The 22,869-nt window shown below is 40.0% G+C and overlaps 2 protein-coding genes across 3 annotated transcripts in view; one reads left to right on the forward strand and one right to left on the reverse strand.

Moving 5' to 3' along the window:
- The window catches only part of ODF2L (outer dense fiber of sperm tails 2 like), a 312,052-nt gene that overhangs the window by 44,123 nt on the left and 245,060 nt on the right, over positions 1-22,869 (reverse strand). The gene's annotated exons all lie outside the window — the stretch shown is intronic.
- Positions 13,704-22,869, forward strand: part of CLCA2 (chloride channel accessory 2) — a 38,290-nt gene continuing 29,124 nt past the window's right edge. Inside the window, exons 1-5 of the mRNA XM_002919387.4 lie at positions 13,704-14,014; positions 14,894-15,031; positions 17,337-17,487; positions 20,346-20,454; positions 21,528-21,687. Of these exons, the coding sequence (XP_002919433.2) occupies positions 13,829-14,014; positions 14,894-15,031; positions 17,337-17,487; positions 20,346-20,454; positions 21,528-21,687 (744 nt within the window). The 5' untranslated portion in view covers positions 13,704-13,828. The remainder of the gene's footprint in view (positions 14,015-14,893; positions 15,032-17,336; positions 17,488-20,345; positions 20,455-21,527; positions 21,688-22,869) is intronic.

Below are 22,869 nucleotides of genomic sequence, written 5' to 3' on the forward strand. Positions count from 1 at the left end.
CCTACCAAAGAACATCTCATTTGCTTCCAAGTTTCAGCAATTATGAATAAGGTTGCTATAAACATCTGCATGGAGGTTTTTATGTGGACATATGTTTTCAATTCCTTTAGGTAAATACCAAGGAGTGGGATTGCTGGATCTGATTATCTCTTTTCATACAGATATTTTCCACAGAATTTGAGGCTTCAGACATGAGCCTTAAAAACAAAAAACAAAACAAAAAAACATAGTAGCATATGTGAATCTACTTTTCCTTCTAAACTACAAATGATACCAGTAATTACCACAACCTGCAAAAATCTAGAATGTTTAACCAATTAAATAAACATTGTCAAATTCAGTCCAAGTTGTAGCATATGTTCAGTATTTACACTCAGTAGAATTATTTCATGTATGGAACATTTAATGTATTATATAGACAATTTTTAAATTAAAAATTTGTTTTAATATCATGCAAAAAATAACACTACTTAACCTTATGTTGTAAGCTAGGTATTCTATCCTACAGACGTTACCATTTCTTTGACTGACCAAGGGAAAATGATGCATGAGTATGAAATTTCCTTTATAAAATGTATTATTGCTTGGCTCTGATTAGGTAATAAAGACTTTAAGAATAAATGTAAGCAATTTAGGTCTCATGGCATAAAGATGTTGTGTGTCATAGAGAGTATAGACACTATTTTATTATTCTTGTATTGTTTGAAAATCTACTAATATAACTAGAAGTTTATTTGAGAGTTAGTTAACTATTTAAAGAACACTCATAAAATTGCATAGCAAAGGGAACCATCAATAACAACAAAAAAGCAACCTAGTAAATACAAATATCTTACAAAAGATATTTGTTAATGATATAGCCAATAAGGGGTTAATATTCAAAATATACAAAGAACTTACACAACACGAAAAACCAAACAATCTGATTAAAATGGGCAGAACTGAATAAACATTTTGCAAAGCAGATATGCAAATGGCCAACAGACACATGAAGAGATGCTCAACATCACTCATCATCAGAGAAATGCAAATCAAAACCACGATGAGATATCATCTCCCACCTGTCAGAATGGCTACTACCAAAAAGACAAGAAATAGGTGTTGGAAAGGATATGGAGAAAAGGGAACCCTTGTACACTGCTGGTGGGAATGTAAATTGGTGCAACCACTGTATAAAACAGTATGGAGGTTTCTCAAAAAATCAAAAATGGAAATACCATATGGAACTTCCATATGGTAGTAATTCTACTATGGGCATCTATCCAGAGAAAATGAAAACACCCAATCAAAAAGATACATGCATCCTTATGTTTGTTGCAGGATTATTTGCAATAGCCAAGATATGGGAGCTACACAAGTGTCAAAGATGAACAAAGAAGTGCTACACACACACACACACACACACACACACAATGCATGAGTATTACTCAGCCATAAAAAAGAATATGATCTTGCCATTGGTAACAACATGGATGGACCTAAGTGAAATAAGTCAGAGAAAGGCAAATGCCATATCATTTCACTTTTATGTGAAATTTAAAAAACAAAACAAACAAACAAAGGAAAAACAGACTCCTGGAGAACAAACTGGTTGCCTGAGAGGTGGTGGGTAGGGGGATGGGTGAAATAGATAAAGGGGATTAAGTGGTTCAAACTTCCAGCTATAAAATAAGTAAGTCACAGGGATTAAAAGTACAGCATAGGGAATATAGGCAATAATATTGTAGTAATGGTATGGTGACAGATAGTGACTACACTTATGAACATTGAGTAACCTATAGAATTGTCAAAACGATATGTTGTACACCTGAAACTAACATAACATTGTATGTGAGTTATACTTCCATAATATAGTAAAACAGAAAAAAAAGTAAAAAACACTCTGAAAATAATGTGTCAATTATGTGTCAATTATGAAAAAAATATTCATAAGAAAACAGAATGTGATCCTTTAAAAACAAAATATTAATAATGTGGGGATACAATATGAAATTGGTACAGTTAGCACATTATGGTCTAGTATACACATTAAGAAAAACTTAAGAAAGCTAAAGGATTAGCTTTGTTGTTTGCTTTTTTAAAAAACAAAAAAAGGATTTAATTATTGGGGTGCCTAGGTGGCTCAGTCTGTAAAGCCTCCGACTCTTGATTTCTGCTCTGGTCTTGATCTCAGCATCCTGGGATGGAGCTAAGCATGGGGCTCTGTGCTCAGGGCAGAGCCTGCTTGTCCCTCGTCCTCTGCTCCTTCCCCCCTACTTGCTCTCTCTCTCAAATAAATAAATAAAATCTTTGAAAAATTATTTTCTTTTAGGCTTGTTTACTTTGGATGGGCCTTTTTCAACAGGTCTTTGTCCCCTAGTTTATTGAAGTGCCCCATGACCCTTTTGTATGGAAGAGCAAATTGCTTGGTCAAAATTTTACCTAGGAGATTAGTATTAATTTTTTCCTCAGAATATCATACAGTTTATATATTAAACCACTTTATATACATGTTTCCAAATATTGATTAGCACTTTTTAGAAATTATCAATGCTATTGTTTGAAGTGCCTTTATCTGTTGTAACAGTTGGGGCTGGAAATACCAGAATAGCTGACTAATGACGGCTTGATGATGCATCTGACATCCCACAGGAAGGTATGTGGAGTTAGGCACTCTCCAGGCTAACTCTGGAGTTAGCTGGCACCGGTGTCATCAGGGACACAGGCTCTTTCTACCTTTCAGCTCTAGTAACTTTGACTTTTTGGCTACCCTCCTCACCTTCCACCTCAGGGCCACAGAGGCTCCCTCAGCTCCTGGTCCCCTTATAGGAAAGAAGGGTGGGATTTTCCTAGATAAGTCTATTTTTTTTTTCAGGGAGGAAAATGTTATCTATAAACAATCTCAACATCACCCTCTCCGTCTCTTCCACCTCCCTCCTGCTAGCAGATTAATCCTTGGGCTATTGGCTTGAGCAGATCACAGAGTCGCATTCCAATACAAGGGAGGCCTGGAAAATGAGCATCAGACATTTCTGACCTCTGTCACAGAAGATGGGCTCTGCCAGCAAGAAAGAGAAAGAGGCAAGCCACTGGCTAGACAACTAGCAGTGCCTAAGCAGGTGCCACACACACCAAAGAAAGGCCATAAATCAATATGGATTAATACTTATTAAACTCTTACTGTGACTTAAACACAGTTTTAATCACCACATGTACTATTTAAATTTTACACCAATTTTACAAGTGCCGAAAGTGAGACACGGAGATATTGAATAACTTACCTAAGGCCACACAGTCGATAAAAGGCAGAGCTGGGATGCCAATCCGGTCAGTCTAATGTCAAAGCCAAAAACTTAACCATTTAATCGCCGCTTATACATGATCATCATAATACAATATAAATTTCTATTTATATAATTTATATAATATTAATATAAATTTTTATATAGTTATATAATTTATATTATTTATATAACTGAATTTATATAATTTATGTATGATTTTTAATTGAAATTTATATAATTTATATAATTGAAAATTTATATAATTGAAAACAGAAGGGGCAGAAAATTTTATTCTTAGACTCTGGAATTTTACTCTTTTGGCTTTATCCCCTGCTCAGTAAGTAATTTATGGTGTGTGACTCATTGCTAAAATTTATATTATGATAACTCGTCCAAGTGGAGATAAAACATGTATATGATATAATGACATTTAGGATAAATTATGACACTAAAAAATTCATTCTTTTATTTTCCTTTGAAAAAGACAAAATGGTTCCCAAGAAGTTTTTTTTACAAAAAATTTTGTCACTTATAACCATTGCTTTTAAAATACTCTTCATAATTTTATACTATGAACATGTGATCTTAGCTAAAATGTATCATCAATTATACATTTTTAGTTTTTAAGATGATTGTATTTTTAGTAACAAATTATGGCCTTATATTAAAGAACTGATTGATTTTTTCCTTTTTCCTAGTTATGTGACTCTAAAGAGACCCTATTAAAAAAAAAAGAACAAAAAACCCCACAAAAAACGAAAACAAAAAAAACATTACTTTCTAATAGAGAAAAAAATAAAAACAGTTATATAGTAAAAGACATATATTGTACTAAACATTTTTTTAAAAGTTGCTCCCTATTCTCTTCTGAAAAAGGCAGAAGAGAAAGTACTCAAATGGGAAACACAAAAAGAATTGGTGAGTAATAAGGGAAAAGAAAAAGGCAGAAGAGGAAGTACTCAAATGGGAGACACAAAAAGAATTGGTGAGTAATAAGGGAAAAGAAAGGAGATCAAAGATGGTCTCAGTTTAAGCAGAGCATTTATTGGGATTTTCAAGCAAGCCTCAGCCAAAACTCTTGATACAAATACGCAGGTTATTCAAGAAAACTGGAATCAAAGCAGGGTGCTAGGCACTGTGGGATGCAAGAAGAACTCTGAAACCTTAGCTATGCCCAGCGAGTTAAAGGGAAAATAGCAACTTTAGGGAATAGAAATGACGTGTCACAAGAAAAAGAATGGTAGAAGAGTAAATATTTTAACTTCCAATTTAGAGGAGAAGAAATAGAAATGAGCTGAAGTGGATTTTGAAGCCATCTGGGAAGATGAGTGACTAAGCCAGACGAGTGTTTAAAAACCCGTGTTGGCCAGAAGTCCCCCTGGGGAGAGCACTTTATAACTGTCTGAGGTTGAACGGGAGCCCTCTAAGCCTCCCATGCTGCCTGTTTCCGCGTGCTGTTGAGGACTCGGAGGAGCAGGGCACTGCCTGTAGATGGCGCCGGGCACGGATTTTGCTGGTGGTAGTTAGTTGGTTGCTTTCACTGTTGAAAGTGAGAAGAGAGAAAGGAGGAGAGATTAAGATCCCTCGGGACAGAAAGACACTGAGGCAATGGGGGGGGGGCAAGGATGCTCCACATCTGTGGAAAATTATTTCAAGAAGGCTGATGCTTTCAGTGAGAGGGAAACATTTTGTTTTATTTTTCGGTGATATAAATCCTTCTCTAGCTCCACCTATGAACTCTTCAATAAAGTTTAAATTGATCACAAACAGGATATGTACATGTTTCTTTGGAAAACTCTTAACACTGTATTTGGAACAATAGAGCAAAGCATGGGAGCAGCCCGTGTGGAACTAGGAAACAGGAATTTTTAAGGAGCCAAGTGTGCAGGTAGTTGCAGAAATCTAGGAGGGGGACTTGTCTTCCGCAGGTCATGGAATTGACAACAATAAAAACCAACTGTATGGAGGTCTCTGAGGAACAGGGGGCCCCAGCTGACAATAACAGATAACTAAACTCATAATAACAGTAGCTACCGTTTACGGAGCACCTGTGGACAAAGCATCAAGAACCACAGCCTTATGTCATAAACTTGGACTATATATTCATTGCATTTGACTACAGATAACCTCAGATTATTTTCATGTCACTGCTTCTCATTTTATTTCTTCTGCTGTCAGTCAGCTAAGCTCAGCATTTCTGGGCAGGCAAAGTATTCCTTGAGTCCTCCCTTAATAAGCTTACAGCTAAAAGCTTTTATTTCACCTTCACAGCAAAAAATATTCAATGGAGAGGAGAAAGGAAACTGCTAGAAAGCTGAAGGAAGGCTAAGAGAAGACAACCGAGAGTGATACCTGAGCTCTGTCCACTCCACAGCCTCACCTGTGTTCAGCAATAAACCCGCACTAGCCCCTGCTTCCACCCGTGGCCGCCTCACAGAAAGGAAAGTTGAGAGTCAGATTGTGTCACTCTTCCACACCCACCACTGACTTCCCCTTTCACAGATAAACTCCAGCCTTTCCCATGAGCTGCCAGCCTATGTGGTCTGTGCACTGGATATGGCCTCCATGCCACAGACCCTCAGGCCCAGGGACCTGCCCGTGGCATCTCTCCCTTCAGGCACCCTCCAACCTCGGGGGCTTCCCACTTGCCCTTCTCTCTGCCTGAACCATTTCTCTCTCATATGTTTGCCTGTTTCCTTCCCCACTCCTGATAATCTTACCTGTGGGGCCCTCCCCCACTACCTGATACAAAATAACAGACACCAACTTCCACCCTCTTACTGTTTCCTCCCCTTTACCTGATTTCTTATTTTCCATGACACTTTCACTAGATACCCCATTATGTTTGCCTGCTGTCTCTCTCCCTTTTGTCAAATATAAACTCCATTAGGACAGAATGTAAACTCCATTTTGTTCACACATCTCCAGCACTTAGAATGGTGCTGGGCATCTAGTAGAAACATGATTTTATGTTTTTAACAGCATTACTGAGGTGTATTTGACACAATTTTATTTTTGAATGAATAACTGATTGAAAAAAAGAGAATTAAAAGTTAAGGAAGCGATCCCCTGCTTAAATAAGGTCTATCCTTAGCAATTACTTGTTTGAGTCTACATTTTGGAGATCATAAAAATAATCTTATCATGGCTCACATAATGATCAATAAGAAAATAGATTAAATTTAAGGCAGGGGCTCTAATCATAGAAAGGTGATTGTGACTTTCAGGACTCTAAAACCCACATACCTGTGCTGTTGGTTTCTAAATTTTAACTCTGAACTCTGTAGCTGTTTCTTTAAAAGAATATTTAAACAACGGTGTCACCATAAAAATGTATAAGTAATGCAATGCTTTTCTTCTGAGATCTGAGGAAAGCAGAGGCCTTTCCCATAAGAAGGTAAAAAATATCTGTAAAGACTACATAGACTGTCTCTTTGCCATGTAAGATCCGTAATCACAAAGTAAATCCCTGGATATTCCCCAGGAGTCCGCTCCAAGTGTGGTCCAAGGACCAGCACCCTCAGTATCATCTGGGAGCTTGGTACACATGCAGACTGTTGGCCTCACCTTGACCTACAGAGTCAGAATCAAATTTGAACAGGTGATTCTTAGATACATTAAGTTTGAAAAGCACTACTCTAAATAGCTTTTGGTGTGCTCTGGGAGGGAGGTCTGTACAGGGCGATTGGGCTTGCTGAGAGTTTTGTCTGGAGATTGAGAGCCCCAGGTACCTGCCGCCTGAGAACAGAAGGGGGAGCCCTAATCCCCCTAATGCCAGACCTTTCAAGGGGTTAGAGTTGCTCGTGTTCTTTGCAGGGCTGGCGGGGTGAAATGGAGTATTAGAAATAGCACAAGGAGAGGAAGGAAAACTGAAAGACCTGCTGCCCCTTGCTGGCACTGGGGGCAGCAAGGAAATCTGGCAGAGCCTTAGAACTTCACAGATGAACAGAATCAGGGCAGAAAGAAAACAGAATGGGAGACTAGGGAAGAACTATGAAGTCTTTGTGCTTCTACTTTCATTTATTGTTCTCTGAGTCTCCCTGGTTATTTTTCATCTCTTTAAAAAATTTCCACTACATGTCTGCTTTCTCTTCTTGTCCTTCCCTGGAAGATAATAATAGTGATAATATCTTACATCCACCTGATGCTATATACTATCTGGTACATAATAGATATAAGAGTATTTTATAGAACACAATTTTATGCCTGTTTTGCAAATGAGCAATATTCTATACCCTTTCTCCCATGTTCTTAATTAGGTTATCATTAAAAGTAGTTCTTGTTTTCCATTCATTTTGGCAAATTTTAGAGGGTTTTTTTTTTTCTTCACGCACAAAGTCATCTGCAGAGTTCTTGGCACAGTGAGGATGGGGAGGAGGCTTAATAGTGAAAGTCTGGGGGTGAAAGACTGCATAGAGAGAATTAAAACAACTGGAAGTGTAAGAGCGTCACACTCTGACATGGTGGTGACTCAACAGAACACAGATGACTTCCCGGACTCTGTCTGGACCATCCACTGCACTCCTTTGCTTCGGAAATGAATATAAGATTGAAGAAAATATAAATAGGAGGCATGAAATGTGCTATCCGAGTCCTTGGTAAACTGTGTTTTATTCAAATTCTTACTCTTTACAATTTGTCTCACCTCCATTTTGATTTATTTCATAAATATTGCAAAACTAAAATAGTCCAAAGCTTTGTAGCCCTGGGTGCCTGGGTGGCTCAGCTGGATAAGCGACTGCCTTCGGCTCAGGTTCGTGATCCTGGAGTCCTGGGATTGAGCCCCACATCAGGCTCCCAGCTCTGTGGGGAGTCTGCTTCTCCCTCTGACCCTCTTTTCTCCCATGCTTTCTCTCACTCTGTCTCTCTCTCTCTCAAATAAATAAATAAAAATCTTAAAAAAAAAAAAAGCTTTGTAGCCCCGCCGCATGGTGAACTTTCCTGTTCTAAACGGGATTGCTAAAGAGCCAAACAAAAGCCTGAGAAGAAATAATTCAAAACTTCGTTGGACTCTTCAAGATGTCAGATCTCCTGACTTCTCTGACACCAACTGCGTGTTTTACTCACTTTGTGGGTCTCTGCCTGCAGACTCCATGAAAACAGAGAGGTCTTCCGGGGCCAGGAAGAACTGCAAATTTAGACAATGAACAAAGATGTGCTTTACAGTCTTCAGTTACGGAAATGGAATAACTCTTATTTTCTTGAAAGCAGATAAAAGCAGAGCAGATTCCTAGAATTTCTACAACTTGAAATAGATGCTTGAACATTGTATTCCAGTTTTTCTTCACTTTAGGTATATTTCATTTTTCAGATATAAAATCTATAGACATGAGCAGTGAATATTTTTTGAATGAAAGGATAAATTGTGGGCTTTTTTGTTGACAAAGTCACACTTTATCAGAAGTGGACACTCCCTCTCAGGAATGAATTTTAAGTCACTTAGCCAAGTCAGTTTTTAAGAGCTTTTTACTCTTGTCTCCTGTAGGGTCAGCTGGGTCAGAGCAGAAGGCAGTAAAAAGAGATCTTTAGCTGGCCTGGCCCCAACTAGTTGCTGAGAGCAAAACAGAAGTGGGAGAAAAGGCTCTCAGGAGTGAATGTGACACCCCAGACATGGTCAGAGAATGGGTCCGTGACCAGAATCCTATAGGGACAGATGATGAAGATGGATGCCAGTCGAGTNTCACTTTAGGTATATTTCATTTTTCAGATATAAAATCTATAGACATGAGCAGTGAATATTTTTTGAATGAAAGGATAAATTGTGGGCTTTTTTGTTGACAAAGTCACACTTTATCAGAAGTGGACACTCCCTCTCAGGAATGACTTTTAAGTCACTTAGCCAAGTCAGTTTTTAAGAGCTTTTTACTCTTGTCTCCTGTAGGGTCAGCTGGGTCAGAGCAGAAGGCAGTAAAAAGAGATCTTTAGCTGGCCTGGCCCCAACTAGTTGCTGAGAGCAAAACAGAAGTGGGAGAAAAGGCTCTCAGGAGTGAATGTGACACCCCAGACATGGTCAGAGAATGGGTCCGTGACCAGAATCCTATAGGGACAGATGATGAAGATGGATGCCAGTCGAGTGGTCAGCCTGGGGACTGGATTCTAAAACCAAGGATGCAAAAAGCAGGTAGACAAGAATGGATGTCACATCCGGACCCTCAGCCTAGGAGGAGCAAACCTGAGTGTACTTGTTCAGGTGAAACTGGACCGGACCGTGCTGCTCTTTATAAAGCTGCACGCAGTCCGTAGCCAACATCCCGCTCCACACGCTACGGGAGCCACTGTAACTATTGTTAAGAACGAGAGGCGAGAGGGCTGGAAGCCAGCCCTCCACAGCCCCTCAGCCAGAGAACAACTCACAGGAGTGTGCATGGTGGCAAGAAGAAACTCTTCTCGGATTGTTGGTGGAAAACTACTCTCAGTATGGCTTATGGGTTTCATTTTTGAGCATATAGTTTTACTGATGCCAATAATGTCTTTCTTAAAAGCACAAGGGACTGGCATAAGAAAATAAACTGCCAAGAAAAGTCGAAAATAAAGTTAATTGTTTTGCTCAATGAATCACAGTTACAGGCGGAGCCTTCAGCGTCACCACACCTCTGGGCTTCCACTGTCGCACAGTGAGAGCAAGGGGAAAAAACCCCAATGGCTGGGAATCAGCCCGGAAAAACAAGATAGCTAAGCTGACCTCTGAGCTGTCAAGTGAGCGCCTGTGGTTACCAGAGACATTCCATTCTCCCACACGCCAGGGGGAGCACCAATACCCCAGGGCCTTCTGACAAGACGGAGCAAGGAGAAAACTGCTTCAGAACAGAAGAGATACCTTCTAGAAAAGATACTTTTAAAGTTGGGGGAAGCAGGGACACCTGGGTGACTCAGTTGGTTAAGCGTCTGCCTTTGGCTCCAGGATTGAGCCCCCACAGCATCGGGCTCCCTGCTCAGCTGGGAGTCTACTTCTCCCTCTTCTGCTCCACCCCGGCTTGTGCTCTCTCTCACACACACTCCTTCCCTCTCTCTCTCAAATAAATAAATAAAATCTTAAAAAAAAAATAAAGTTGGGGGAACATAATCACATTATAATCCAGGGTGCTACTGTAATCTAGCTTTTATTTCCTTCTGATTCCATTCCTTCATTCATTCATCCAACAAGTGTTTGTTGAGGGTTTCCTGAGCAAGGCGCTAAGGAGGTAGTGATAAAGACAGGGTAGGGCCCCTCCTCTCATATGCCCTTCACGGGCAGCAGACAACCAGTTACACAAAATGAATTTGATTCCGTAACCATGATCACACTTCGTAGGAGAGGCATCAGGTGCTATGAAAGCATGAAAGAGGGAATTTGACCTAGTCAGGAAGCTCAGCTCAGCCTTCCAGGCCAGAACTGGAATTTGAAGGAAAAGCAAGTGAAAAGCAGTCAGAGAAGAGGTTCCAAGCAGAGGGACAGCAAGAGAAAAATTTCCATCACTGTCCCTCAATGTTGCAGCTCTATATTAATAGTAAAGCTCACTTTATTTCCAGCTCCCTGAGAATGCGAGACAATGTGATANAAATAGATGCTTGAACATTGTATTCCAGTTCTTCACTTTAGGTATATTTCATTTTTCAGATATAAAATCTATAGACATGAGCAGTGAATATTTTTTGAATGAAAGGATAAATTGTGGGCTTTTTTGTTGACAAAGTCACACTTTATCAGAAGTGGACACTCCCTCTCAGGAATGACTTTTAAGTCACTTAGCCAAGTCAGTTTTTAAGAGCTTTTTACTCTTGTCTCCTGTAGGGTCAGCTGGGTCAGAGCAGAAGGCAGTAAAAAGAGATCTTTAGCTGGCCTGGCCCCAACTAGTTGCTGAGAGCAAAACAGAAGTGGGAGAAAAGGCTCTCAGGAGTGAATGTGACACCCCAGACATGGTCAGAGAATGGGTCCGTGACCAGAATCCTATAGGGACAGATGATGAAGATGGATGCCAGTCGAGTGGTCAGCCTGGGGACTGGATTCTAAAACCAAGGATGCAAAAAGCAGGTAGACAAGAATGGATGTCACATCCGGACCCTCAGCCTAGGAGGAGCAAACCTGAGTATACTTGTTCAGGTGAAACTGGACCTGACCGTGCTGCTCTTTATAAAGCTGCACGCAGTCCGTAGCCAACATCCCGCTCCACACGCTACGGGAGCCACTGTAACTATTGTTAAGAACGAGAGGCGAGAGGGCTGGAAGCCAGCCCTCCACAGCCCCTCAGCCAGAGAACAACTCACAGGAGTGTGCATGGTGGCAAGAAGAAACTCTTCTCGGATTGTTGGTGGAAAACTACTCTCAGTATGGCTTATGGGTTTCATTTTTGAGCATATAGTTTTACTGATGCCAATAATGTCTTTCTTAAAAGCACAAGGGACTGGCATAAGAAAATAAACTGCCAAGAAAAGTCGAAAATAAAGTTAATTGTTTTGCTCAATGAATCACAGTTACAGGCGGAGCCTTCAGCGTCACCACACCTCTGGGCTTCCACTGTCGCACAGTGAGAGCAAGGGGAAAAAACCCCAATGGCTGGGAATCAGCCCGGAAAAACAAGATAGCTAAGCTGACCTCTGAGCTGCCAAGTGAGCGCCTGTGGTTACCAGAGACATTCCATTCTCCCACACGCCAGGGGGAGCACCAATACCCCAGGGCCTTCTGACAAGACGGAGCAAGGAGAAAACTGCTTTAGAACAGAAGAGATACCTTCTAGAAAAGATACTTTTAAAGTTGGGGGAAGCAGGGACACCTGGGTGACTCAGTTGGTTAAGCGTCTGCCTTTGGCTCCGGGATTGAGCCCCCACAGCATCGGGCTCCCTGCTCAGCTGGGAGTCTACTTCTCCCTCTTCTGCTCCACCCCGGCTTGTGCTCTCTCTCACACACACTCCTTCCCTCTCTCTCTCAAATAAATAAATAAAATCTTAAAAAAAAAATAAAGTTGGGGGAACATAATCACATTATAATCCAGGGTGCTACTGTAATCTAGCTTTTATTTCCTTCTGATTCCATTCCTTCATTCATTCATCCAACAAGTGTTTGTTGAGGGTTTCCTGAGCAAAGCGCTAAGGAGGTAGTGATAAAGACAGGGTAGGGCCCCTCCTCTCATATGCCCTTCACGGGCAGCAGACAACCAGTTACACAAAATGAATTTGATTCCGTAACCATGATCACACTTCGTAGGAGAGGCATCAGGTGCTATGAAAGCATGAAAGAGGGAATTTGACCTAGTCAGGAAGCTCAGCTCAGCCTTCCAGGCCAGAACTGGAATTTGAAGGAAAAGCAAGTGAAAAGCAGTCAGAGAAGAGGTTCCAAGCAGAGGGACAGCAAGAGAAAAATTTCCATCACTGTCCCTCAATGTTGCAGCTCTATATTAATAGTAAAGCTCACTTTATTTCCAGCTCCCTGAGAATGCGAGACAATGTGATATCGTGAAAAACAACAGAATTGGGAGCCAGTGGGTCTCATTCTAGCACTATGACAATGCTCGCACAACCTTGAACAAGTTGCTTGGATTTTCTGAGTCTTAGTTTTGTCACCCATAAAATAAGCATGATAAAACTCATCACACAATAATAGTTCCTTCCCCGTTGGCTAATTTTCAATCTTTCTGAGACTCAGTGTCTTCATTGAAAAATAGAACTAAGAATTATGCCTGCATCAGAGAATTGACATTTATATGGGGTCATTTGTAAACTCTAAAACATTCAGTAGTTATCAGGTACTGTTAATCACTCGTAAAATATTTGTGATGCCTACTATGTACCAGACCCTGTGATAGGTCCTTGAAAAATGGAAGGTAGACTAAGGCACAGTCTTGCCCTCAGGAGAGAGTTGCTAAAAGAGAAATTTATTCTTTCCCCTGGTCCCGGGAGAAAAGGCAGCAAGGGCAGAGGGAAAGGCCTCTGTGGTCTCCACGGGCATCCAAGTTCCTGGCACTTGGCCCTTCCTGGGGGACATCTGATACCTTCCCCTCCGCCATCAGCTGAGAGCTTGCCCAGACGACCTGACCCAGGGGCCCCAGGGACCGGGCTGTGGGATGGATTTCCAAATATTCTAAAGAAGCAGACAAAGGAATCTTACAACAAACAAAAAATGACTTGAGTGCAGTAGAAAAGTTGCTGTGCTGACTGAAGGAGAAGGTTGTCAAGGATGAGGAGAGAAGAGTCATGACAGATTTCTGTGTTTCTGCTGAAAGTGGATTGAATAATCCAGATTCTCCGATTTTCAGCCCAGCCAGCCAGGCCTCCCTCTTTCAAGCTCCTTTTGTCTTATTTCCCTCTTCCTTCTGAGAAGATTTACTGAATAAGGAGTCATTTCTTGCCCAACCATGATTCAAAAGGAAGCTCAGCCACAGAACAGGCAAGTGTGGTGTTGCCTAGAGGAAAAGGACATGTAGAGGCAGGTCTCAGAGAGATCCACCCAGTTTTTGCAAAAAAGGCACCTCCTTCACCACAAGGTCTAAGACTTTCCAAGTTCAGGAAGAAAGTATCAGCTTCCCCATTGACAGCCTGGTGCAATGTATCCAGTAGGACCAGTGTGAGTGAACTGGAGGCTTCTCTACAACATGACCCATAGGGACAATGTGGGTCCCCTTGGCAGCCTGAAGTTTGTGACTCTCCTGGTGGCCCTAATTCCAGAACTCCTATTCCTGGGAGCTGGAGTGCAGCTTCAAGACAATGGGTATGATGGACTACTCATTGCAATCAATCCTCAGGTACCCGAAAATCAGAACCTCATCCCAAACATTAAGGTAAGTGACAAGTGTGAAATCAATACCATTATCCCATTAGAACAGGATTGTAGCCTTCTTTAAAGAGCTAACAACTTCACCTGTATTTGAATTGTAAAGAGATCAGCATTTCTTTTAAGCACCAAAAATTATAATCATGGCCAAGCCAGTTTGTTCACTTAATTATGCACAGTCTTGGCTCAGAGTGTTGAGCTAGCCCTCCTTTGATTTATTATTGTTGGTTACTACCACTTTAGCTTTTTTTGCTTTCCTAACATGACTGTTTTTGGGGTAGCAATTTAAAAAAATAACCCATTGTGGTAACAAAGACCAGATGTATGACTGATGAATAAGCATGATTGTGCTTATTAAAATCAAGTTGTTGGATTCTATCCTGAGGCTGAGAATTCTCAGACAGGAAGAGAGTCTTGATGAAGTGCCGAAGAGCAAAATTCTTTTCACCTGAATGTTCTGTAAAGTAATTGATTATTTTCACCTTAACTTGGTGAAGGAGGATCATAGCTCCATTACTTAAGAGCCTCCTGTTGGTATTGCTTTAGAGAAATCAGTATCATCATAAGGTGTGGTCTTGAACATGCCCACGCGAGTGACATGAAAGGGATTTGTCTGGTAAAGCTTAAAAGTCTTTCACGAAACTGGGAAAAATTACATAGGCAAGCCCAGACTCACTGTTAGTATCCTAAAATCTCTTTCAGTTAACCATTTGAGGTTTATTTTGCTCCTAAGTTTTCCCAAAGTCTAAGGCCATCTCTAAAAGAATTGGGCTCCTTTAAAATATTTTCATTATTCTTTACTTCTACTTACTCAAGTATAATTAGAAAACCAAAACATAAAAGATTTACAATTGCCAAGATAAGCTTTTCTTTTATTTGGTTATAGGAAATGATAACTGAAGCTTCTTTTTACCTATTCAATGCTACGAAGAGAAGAGTGTTTTTCAGAAATACAAAGATTTTAATACCTGCAACATGGAGAGCTAATAATTACAGCAAAGTAAAACAAGAATTATATGAAAAGGTAAGAATTCAGGATTTTCTTATATGAGATTAACTCTGGAAAAACCAACCAATATATACTCCGTTCAAACTTTAAAAGTGAGAACTTAAGCAAAAACAAGTCTTTGATGTTAACATACAACTAATATTGGGAAGATTGTTATTCACAAGATACAAGGAAATAGAATAAATGAGTACAAATTATAGAACAAAAAATAAGCAAGATGCCATTACCCGAGGAGCCTCTCAGAAAGCCTCTTTACTTTGTAACTTATAGGGTACTTTTTGAAATGTTTCCTTAAGGTCCAAAAGCCGGTTTTATCCTACTAAGTATGAGCTGTGTAGGGAACAATTCTAATTATGACAACCTACTTTTCCCATCCTGTCAGGGGCAGTAGACATGCATGCCCAGACAGAAACATAATCTATAAAATATGACTGACTTCTCCCGCCAGAGTGTTAAGTTAGCAGAATTTCACATGTGTCCAAGTCCAGGACACAGTTTTTGAAGAGTATGGGATAAGAAGGAAGGCAGAAAGGGGGAAGGAGAGAAGTGGCTACTTTTTATTTTCCAACCAAAAAGAACTGAACCTTCGAAGGACTCTCATAAGCTGCAGATCATAGTTAAGCATCCATGATTATGTCTGCATGCTATAAACAAATGTTAAATACATTTGGCAAATGACTGTTTGGAGTTACTGGGAACAAGAACCCGGGCAGCTAGCAGAAGGGGCAGGAGCAGACGCATTGAGCACTTACCTCAGGACTTCAGCAATGGAGTAGATTCTAGATCAGTAACCACAGCTCCGACAGAAGGGCTGGGACATAGGATAGAGTTACCCTATTCCTCATTGTGTCATTTGGTATGAAATTTCCTAAGATCGTTTTAATTCTTAGCTCTCCCTTGAAGTCACTCTCTCAGTAATTGAATGGAACAGCAATCTAGGTAGCACCCCAGTGTCCTGAAGAAGTTAAAGAGGCTCTTCAAACATTCGATGTATGGCCAGATGAATGCATTTGGCAGTGCTTGGCCACGGAGCTAGGAGAGAGAGGAACGAGATAAAATGGGAAGAGAGCCAGTGTTTTGGTTTTTTAAGATTTATTTATTATTTATTTGAGAGAGAAGGGGAGAGAGAGAGAGAGAGAGAGAGAAAGCGAGCCTTGCAAGGAAGGGCAGAGGGTAAGGGAGAGAGAGACTCTCAAGCGGACTCCCCACTAAGCCCAGGACGTAGGGCTTGACTGGGGTTGACTGGGGTCTCCATGTGGGGACTCACTCTCAGACCCTGAGATCATGACCTGAGCCGAAATCGAGTCAGATGTTTAGTGGACTAAGTCACCTCGGCACCCCTAGACAGCCAGGAATAGGGTAACTGTATCCTATGTCCCAGCCCTTCTGTTGGAGCTGTGGTTTTGATCTGGAATCTACTCCATTGCTGAAGTCCTGAGGTAAGTGCTCAATGCGTCTGCTCCTGCTCCTTCTGCTAGCTGCATATACACATAAAACAGTACACTTATGGTACAGATAGTGATTGGGTGACATATATTTACAGGATCATATTAGATCTATAGTTCTAGAATCAGCTTTGTTTAAAAAAAGTTCACAACATACTTCTAAGGGCAAGTCTTGAGACAACATGTTATGCTTCTTCCTACAAATAAAAGAAACAATGTTGTATATAAAATTGTAATCTCTAGATGGTTACTTGAATAGATATTTTCTTTGGTTTTGGGCTTAAACTACTGTGTTTTAGCAATAATAATTGAAATGGTCAGGGTACAAGATGAAATACAAGTTCATTCCAATGATTGTTTTGCTGATCTAATTGATACTGGGAATGAAAGGAGAAGGCTTAAAACAAACACATCTTATTGTCCTGTACTGGTGAAGTAACCTAAAGAAAGCTGTTCACAACAGGCTGTGACACTTTACAGAACAGTCTGAATGACATTCATCACTCAACATTTAGTCAAATATTTTTGTTATATTTTGTAGGGTTTTATAACGTCACAATTTTACAGTGTTGGCTTTTGACAAAATTTTAATCTGAAAAATGGGAACATCAAATGGAAATAATAAAACTACATGGAAAGTTGTTAAGCTTTTAAAAGTGCCAAATAATTTTATTGATATTTAGCTGTGCCTGCATTTTAAACTCTATTTATAAGACATATCTTCTTAAAAATCTGTTGTTAAATTGGAACACAATTCATACAGTAAAATGCACAGGTCATAAGAGTACAGTTCAGTGTTTAACAAATGCATATGTTTATGTCACCCACATCACAGTTGGGATATAGAGTATTATAAAGCATTTCTTTTCCTTTAGGCAAACGTCATAGTGACTGACTGGTATGGGGCACATGGAGATGACCCATACACACTACAATACAGAGGGTGTGGAAAAGAGGGAAAATATATTCATTTCACATCTAACTTTCTCCAAAATGATGACTTAACAGCTGGCTATGGACCACGAGGTAAGTGTGACCAATCCAGAAATAGACATCGGGCAGTACTATTTACAATATTCTGTGCTTGGTGCTGAAAAGCAACTCAAAGAACCTGAAACCTGCTCAGGACTTACCATCTGGAATGGGAGAGACAGGCTATGTGCCCATGAAAAGATAACAGATAAAGTGAGCGGAAAAAGTCGGACACCAGTGTAGTGGCCCAGATGGTGAGAATTCGGAGAAAGGAGAGAACATTTTGCACTAAGGGTGCTCAGAAAAGCCTTCACAAAGGAGAGGCTCTTCAAGATTAGTATCATGTTGATAAATGGAAAGATGAGAGAGGACAGGGCAGAGTAGAATAAACAATGGCAGCAGAAGAATGCAGAGCACGTTTGAGAGACAGGAGCAGTAGCCCCACTGGTGGTGCAGAGAGACTGTGAGCAGGGAAGCAGTGGAAGAAAAGGCTGAAATGCATGTAGGGGTAGGTGATGGGGAGCCTCGACTGACCAAGTTAGCAAGTCGCCACTGAAGGTTTATGAGCACAGGAATGAAATCAACATAAAAGTGTTTTCGGAAGATGAATCTGGCAGTTTAATGATGATAATCTGGCTCCCTCAAATTAAGGAGAGGGAAAGTGAACATCAGGAGAATAACTAAAATTCCAGGTAGGAGACAATAAGGCTTGAATAAGAATAGGGGGAGTGAAGTGAGGACAGGAAATATTAAGAACAATGAGAATTTTCTATGTGCTGGGTGCTGTGCTGTATGTTTTTCAAATGTTATCTTATTTAATCCTAATACTCTACGTGATGGGAGATATTCCAGAGGGAAAGGAAAGAGAAATAGAGGTCTGACTGCTACAAAGTGAAAGGCAAGGAGAGAGGGGTGTGTGGCAGCATTAAGGAACATAAACCTGGTTTATGTCAGAAGTAGAAGGGACAGTTTAAGGGGGAAATCCACAAGTTTGGATCTCGACAAGTTGATTGAGGGGATCAGCAGATTGTCCTGGCAGAAAGGTTCAGCCTGTGGTGCATGTGGATGGCTGCAGTTTGGGAGACAAGTCAGGCTCATAGGTTTGGAGACTGGCGTTTAGTGGATGAGATCTGAGGGAAAAACCGTCCAGAGAACAGATGAAGAAGTCCGGGCTAACTATCCCATGCTTAATTTTTTGTTTCTGTTTTTAACAAACAGTAGTGCCTTTCAAATGATGTTTTCACTTTACTCCCATTTAAATCTAACAAGATATTATTATCCTCTGTATGGCTAGCAGGAACTGGGGCAACACACTGTATAAAACACACTTTATAAAACATTTTTTATAAAAACATCTTTTCCCCAGTAACTCTCAGATCCTGATAACCTCTGCACAAATAGATGATGACTTCACCAGCACTTCTTCTATTTATTTTTAATTATTTTTTTTGTATTAGGATATGTTAGTCACCATACAGTACATCATTAGTTTTTGATGTAGTGTTCCATGAAATGAACCACGAGAGACTATGGACTCTGGGAAACAAACTGAGTTTTTTAGAGGGGAGGGGAGTAGTGGGGGGATAGGCTAGCCTGGTGATGGGTATTAAGGAGGGCACGCATTTCATTGCACTTCTAAATTCCCTGAGTAGGCACAAACTTCCCCTTAATACTTTCCACTTAGTTCTCCTGCCTTCCCTTGTCCCATGGTGCAAAACTTGCACAACATGCTTCACCCTCAGTCAGCTCTGCAAACACTTCCTGGGTTCCCAGAACTTAAAGGAATTCAGAAAAAAGAAAAAATGCACTTTGTGAGGGGAGTTAGTCCAGAAAGCTTCTCCTGGGAAGTAGTTTTGATTGGACCACTGAAGGAAATGCAAGATTTAGAGAAGTAGAGATAAAGATATAAAGGATTTCATGCTGAGGATGGGGGTCTCCAGGAGCCAAGAGTTGGAGACAAATATAAACATGGAGAATCAGAGATAAAATAAAGGAGAACTGACCATCCAAGCTGGAGAGGAGGTTTATGATCTTTTTTTACTCCTTCATCCTTCCCTGGCCCCAGGGTTTCAATCATTGCTCTAGAGAGGATTACTTACAAGAAAATAGTAGGTATGCTTGGATAATACAGACTAAAGAAGAGGAAATCTTTATTTGCTTGTTTGGTATCTTAGTCTGTTTGGGATGCTATAACAGAATACCACAGGCTGAGTGCCTTATACACCACAGAAACTTATTTCTCATGGTTCTGGAGGCTGGGAAGTCCAAGATTTAGTCACTGGCAGATTTGGTGTCTAGTACCCGCTTCCTGGTACGTGGACAACTATCTCTTCACTGCGTCCTTACATGGTGGGAAGAGGAGGGAGCTCTCTGGGGTCTCTTAATAAGGACATTAATCCCATTCATGAGGGCTCCACATTTGTGACCTAATCACTTCTCAAAGGCCCTACTTCTTAATACCATCACATGAGGCATTAGGATTTCAACATATGAATTTGGGTGGGGGGTGGAACGTAAGCATTCAGTCCACCTTACTTAGATGAGCTTCTTTCCCTTCCCCCAGTCCTGAATGGTAGGCCTGTAAGAAGCTAAAAGGAAGTATGTTAGGCAGCTTCACTTCCGGGGAAGTGAGGGAATGTGGGACTCATCACTAGTTTCAAATAGGTATGCACCAAGTAAATCACTGGTCTGCATTTACAGGACTAAATATATTTTCAGAGTGCCTCTTTCATGATGGTACAGGGTAAAGCAGGAGATGGGAATGGAAGGTGAGGAAAAGAAAAGTGGGAGAGAATTACACTTCAACCCTTTGTAGTGAGTATATATAGTCAAGTGGTATTACATCTTCACCAGTTAGCAAAGCCCACTCCTGAGATTTCAGGAACACAAAACTAAAGCTCTCTCTTCCACAGGTAGACTATTTGTCCATGAATGGGCCCATCTCCGTTGGGGTGTGTTTGATGAATACAACGATGAGAAGCCTTTCTACATAAATGGGCAAAATCAAATTAAAGTAACAAGGTCGGTACTTTGTTCATGTTTAAAATTCATTGTTTTTTTTTTTTGACTCTAAAATCGAGTTGATAATGGCAGCTAAAACCTAATTGACAGGGAAGAGATCCTTTCATTTTTTAAACTTTGAAATTTTATTTCATTTTTTAAAAGTTGGTATTTACATGGTTCAAATATGAAAACAATGTAAAAAGTTATATTCTAAGATATCTTGTTCTCGCCATTGTCTTTATCCTGTTCCTTCTCATCCCCTCTAGGTAAACATTTTTATTAGTTTCTTGATTATTTTTTAGTATTTCTTCAGGCAAACCCAAATAAATATGAATATATATTTTTCTTCATTCTTTTTTTCTTAAAAATAATTGCTTAGTGTCGTCCCACTGTGTGGATGTACCATCTCACTCATTTTCAACCAGTCTCCTATTGTTGGACAAGTGGGTTGTTACCAATTTTTTGTTATTAACAATAATACTATAGGTCATAATGCTACATATGTGTCATTTCATGTATGCAGGCAGATCTATATATATCTATTGAATAGTTTCCAGGAATTAGAGTCAAAATGTACCCTCAGCTTAATTTTGGAAGACATTGACCAATTATTAATTGATCATCAGTTGGAAAATATTTTTCTTCTAAAGGTCGTATTATTCTTCACTCCCATCTGTAGTATTTGAGATGACTTACTTAGGAAAGAATCTGTTTAAATGTCATCTTTACATCTCCATTCTCTTATGCTCTGTTGTCTAATGGCAATGAGCTCAAAGAAGCCATGATTCAGCATATCATTCGTGTTCCTTCTTGGGACTCCAAAAGTTCATGTTGATTTCCTGGTATCTTTTCCCTCAACCTTGTTTAGTTAGTAAAACCCTTGGCAACAGAGGATTCCTCATCCAGATCAAATGCTTTAAAATAAAGTGGACTGTATGTCTAAATTAATGAACTTTCTTAACAGAGTAGTTTTTTAAATGTTTTATGTGTACCTAGCAAGCTACAAGCCTTGGAACAAATTATTATATGAGCCAATGAAGAAGAAACATAAGTATTTCTGAAATAGACCCAATTTCTCTTTCTATTTTTAGGTGTTCATCTGACATCACGGGCATTTTTGTATGTGAAAAAGGCCCCTGCCCCCAAGAAAACTGTATTATTAGTAAACTTTTCAAGGAAGGATGTATGTTTATATACAATAGCACCCAAAATGCAACTGCATCAATAATGTTCATGCAAAGTTTATCTTCTGTAAGTATGGCCTTGGAATGACAAACTCCTACAACATGCCATCTCTTCCCAAGATGGACTGATATGTCCGAAGTATTTAAACAAAAAGACAATTACGATTCACTATGTTTTAGAGCTTGGGGACCTTAGAGTTCATCTAGTTTTTATTTCACAGATAAAACAAAAAACATTGAGGTCCCAAAGATGATCACAAAAAAAAAAAAATTCTTTAGAGAAGTGATTATTTGCTTTCTGGGGAAGGTGATTTAACAAGGAAGCTCTGGAGACTTCAAAATTAACCGCTCATCTGGTGGTATTGAGGAAAAAGTACTGCGTTATTAAGAGTGATATAACACATGATTATATTTCTCTCATTTGAAGTAGCAAACCATTCCCTAGCATCTCTACCAGAAGAAGAAGGAGAAGAAGGACCAGCAAACCACTCTTATTTTAATTGTGGTTCCTAATTCTCTTTCCCTTGTTTTGCATAGTATAGAAATTTAAAAAGAAGAACCAGGTGTTACCAAGAGAAGTCAACTAACCCTTAGCTTTGCAGGGTCAGAAACTTAACCTTGTCAGTATTCTGCATTGGCAAGAGACTAGTTAAGGGATCTAGAACACTGTTTTTCACATTAGTATTTAAAAATAGTACTCTGTCATGGGAATCCAATACTTGCATCCTCTAGCCAGTTCATTTTTTCTCTAAAGGAAGCAGGATGAAATAGCCAAATTCTCACCAGAAGCCTGCTTTGAGGGAATGGAATCAGAAAGGAGGGAGACCAGTGACAGAGAGGCTTCCTGGCATCAGCCGCATGACCTGATCAATCCAGCCATTTTCACAAAGACCTGAAACTTATGTCTGTGTGTCATCTCCCCTCCACGGTGCTGGGAGCCCATGGGCACATGCCCCTGAGAAGTTTTCTGTTTCCACGGCTGACCAATGTCCCTTAGATTGACACATTCTTTTCTTTAAATAACTTTTTTTCTTCAGTCTGGTTTAGTCAAGGCTACAAGTCATTATGTAACTTTAAAGTGATTTTTCATATTTCTCATCTGATCCATTATGTTTTTAATTTATAGCTTTAATATTGGAAGCCAACTTAATTCCATGTATTTTTCCACATTGTGTGATCCTTCGAAAGACCTAACCATTAATATCCAGTCAAAAAAATTTCACAGTCCTCTAACCATAGCCACAAAAGA

Source organism: Ailuropoda melanoleuca, chromosome 2 (genome assembly GCF_002007445.2).
Source record: "Ailuropoda melanoleuca isolate Jingjing chromosome 2, ASM200744v2, whole genome shotgun sequence".
Lineage (NCBI taxonomy): Eukaryota > Metazoa > Chordata > Mammalia > Carnivora > Ursidae > Ailuropoda > Ailuropoda melanoleuca.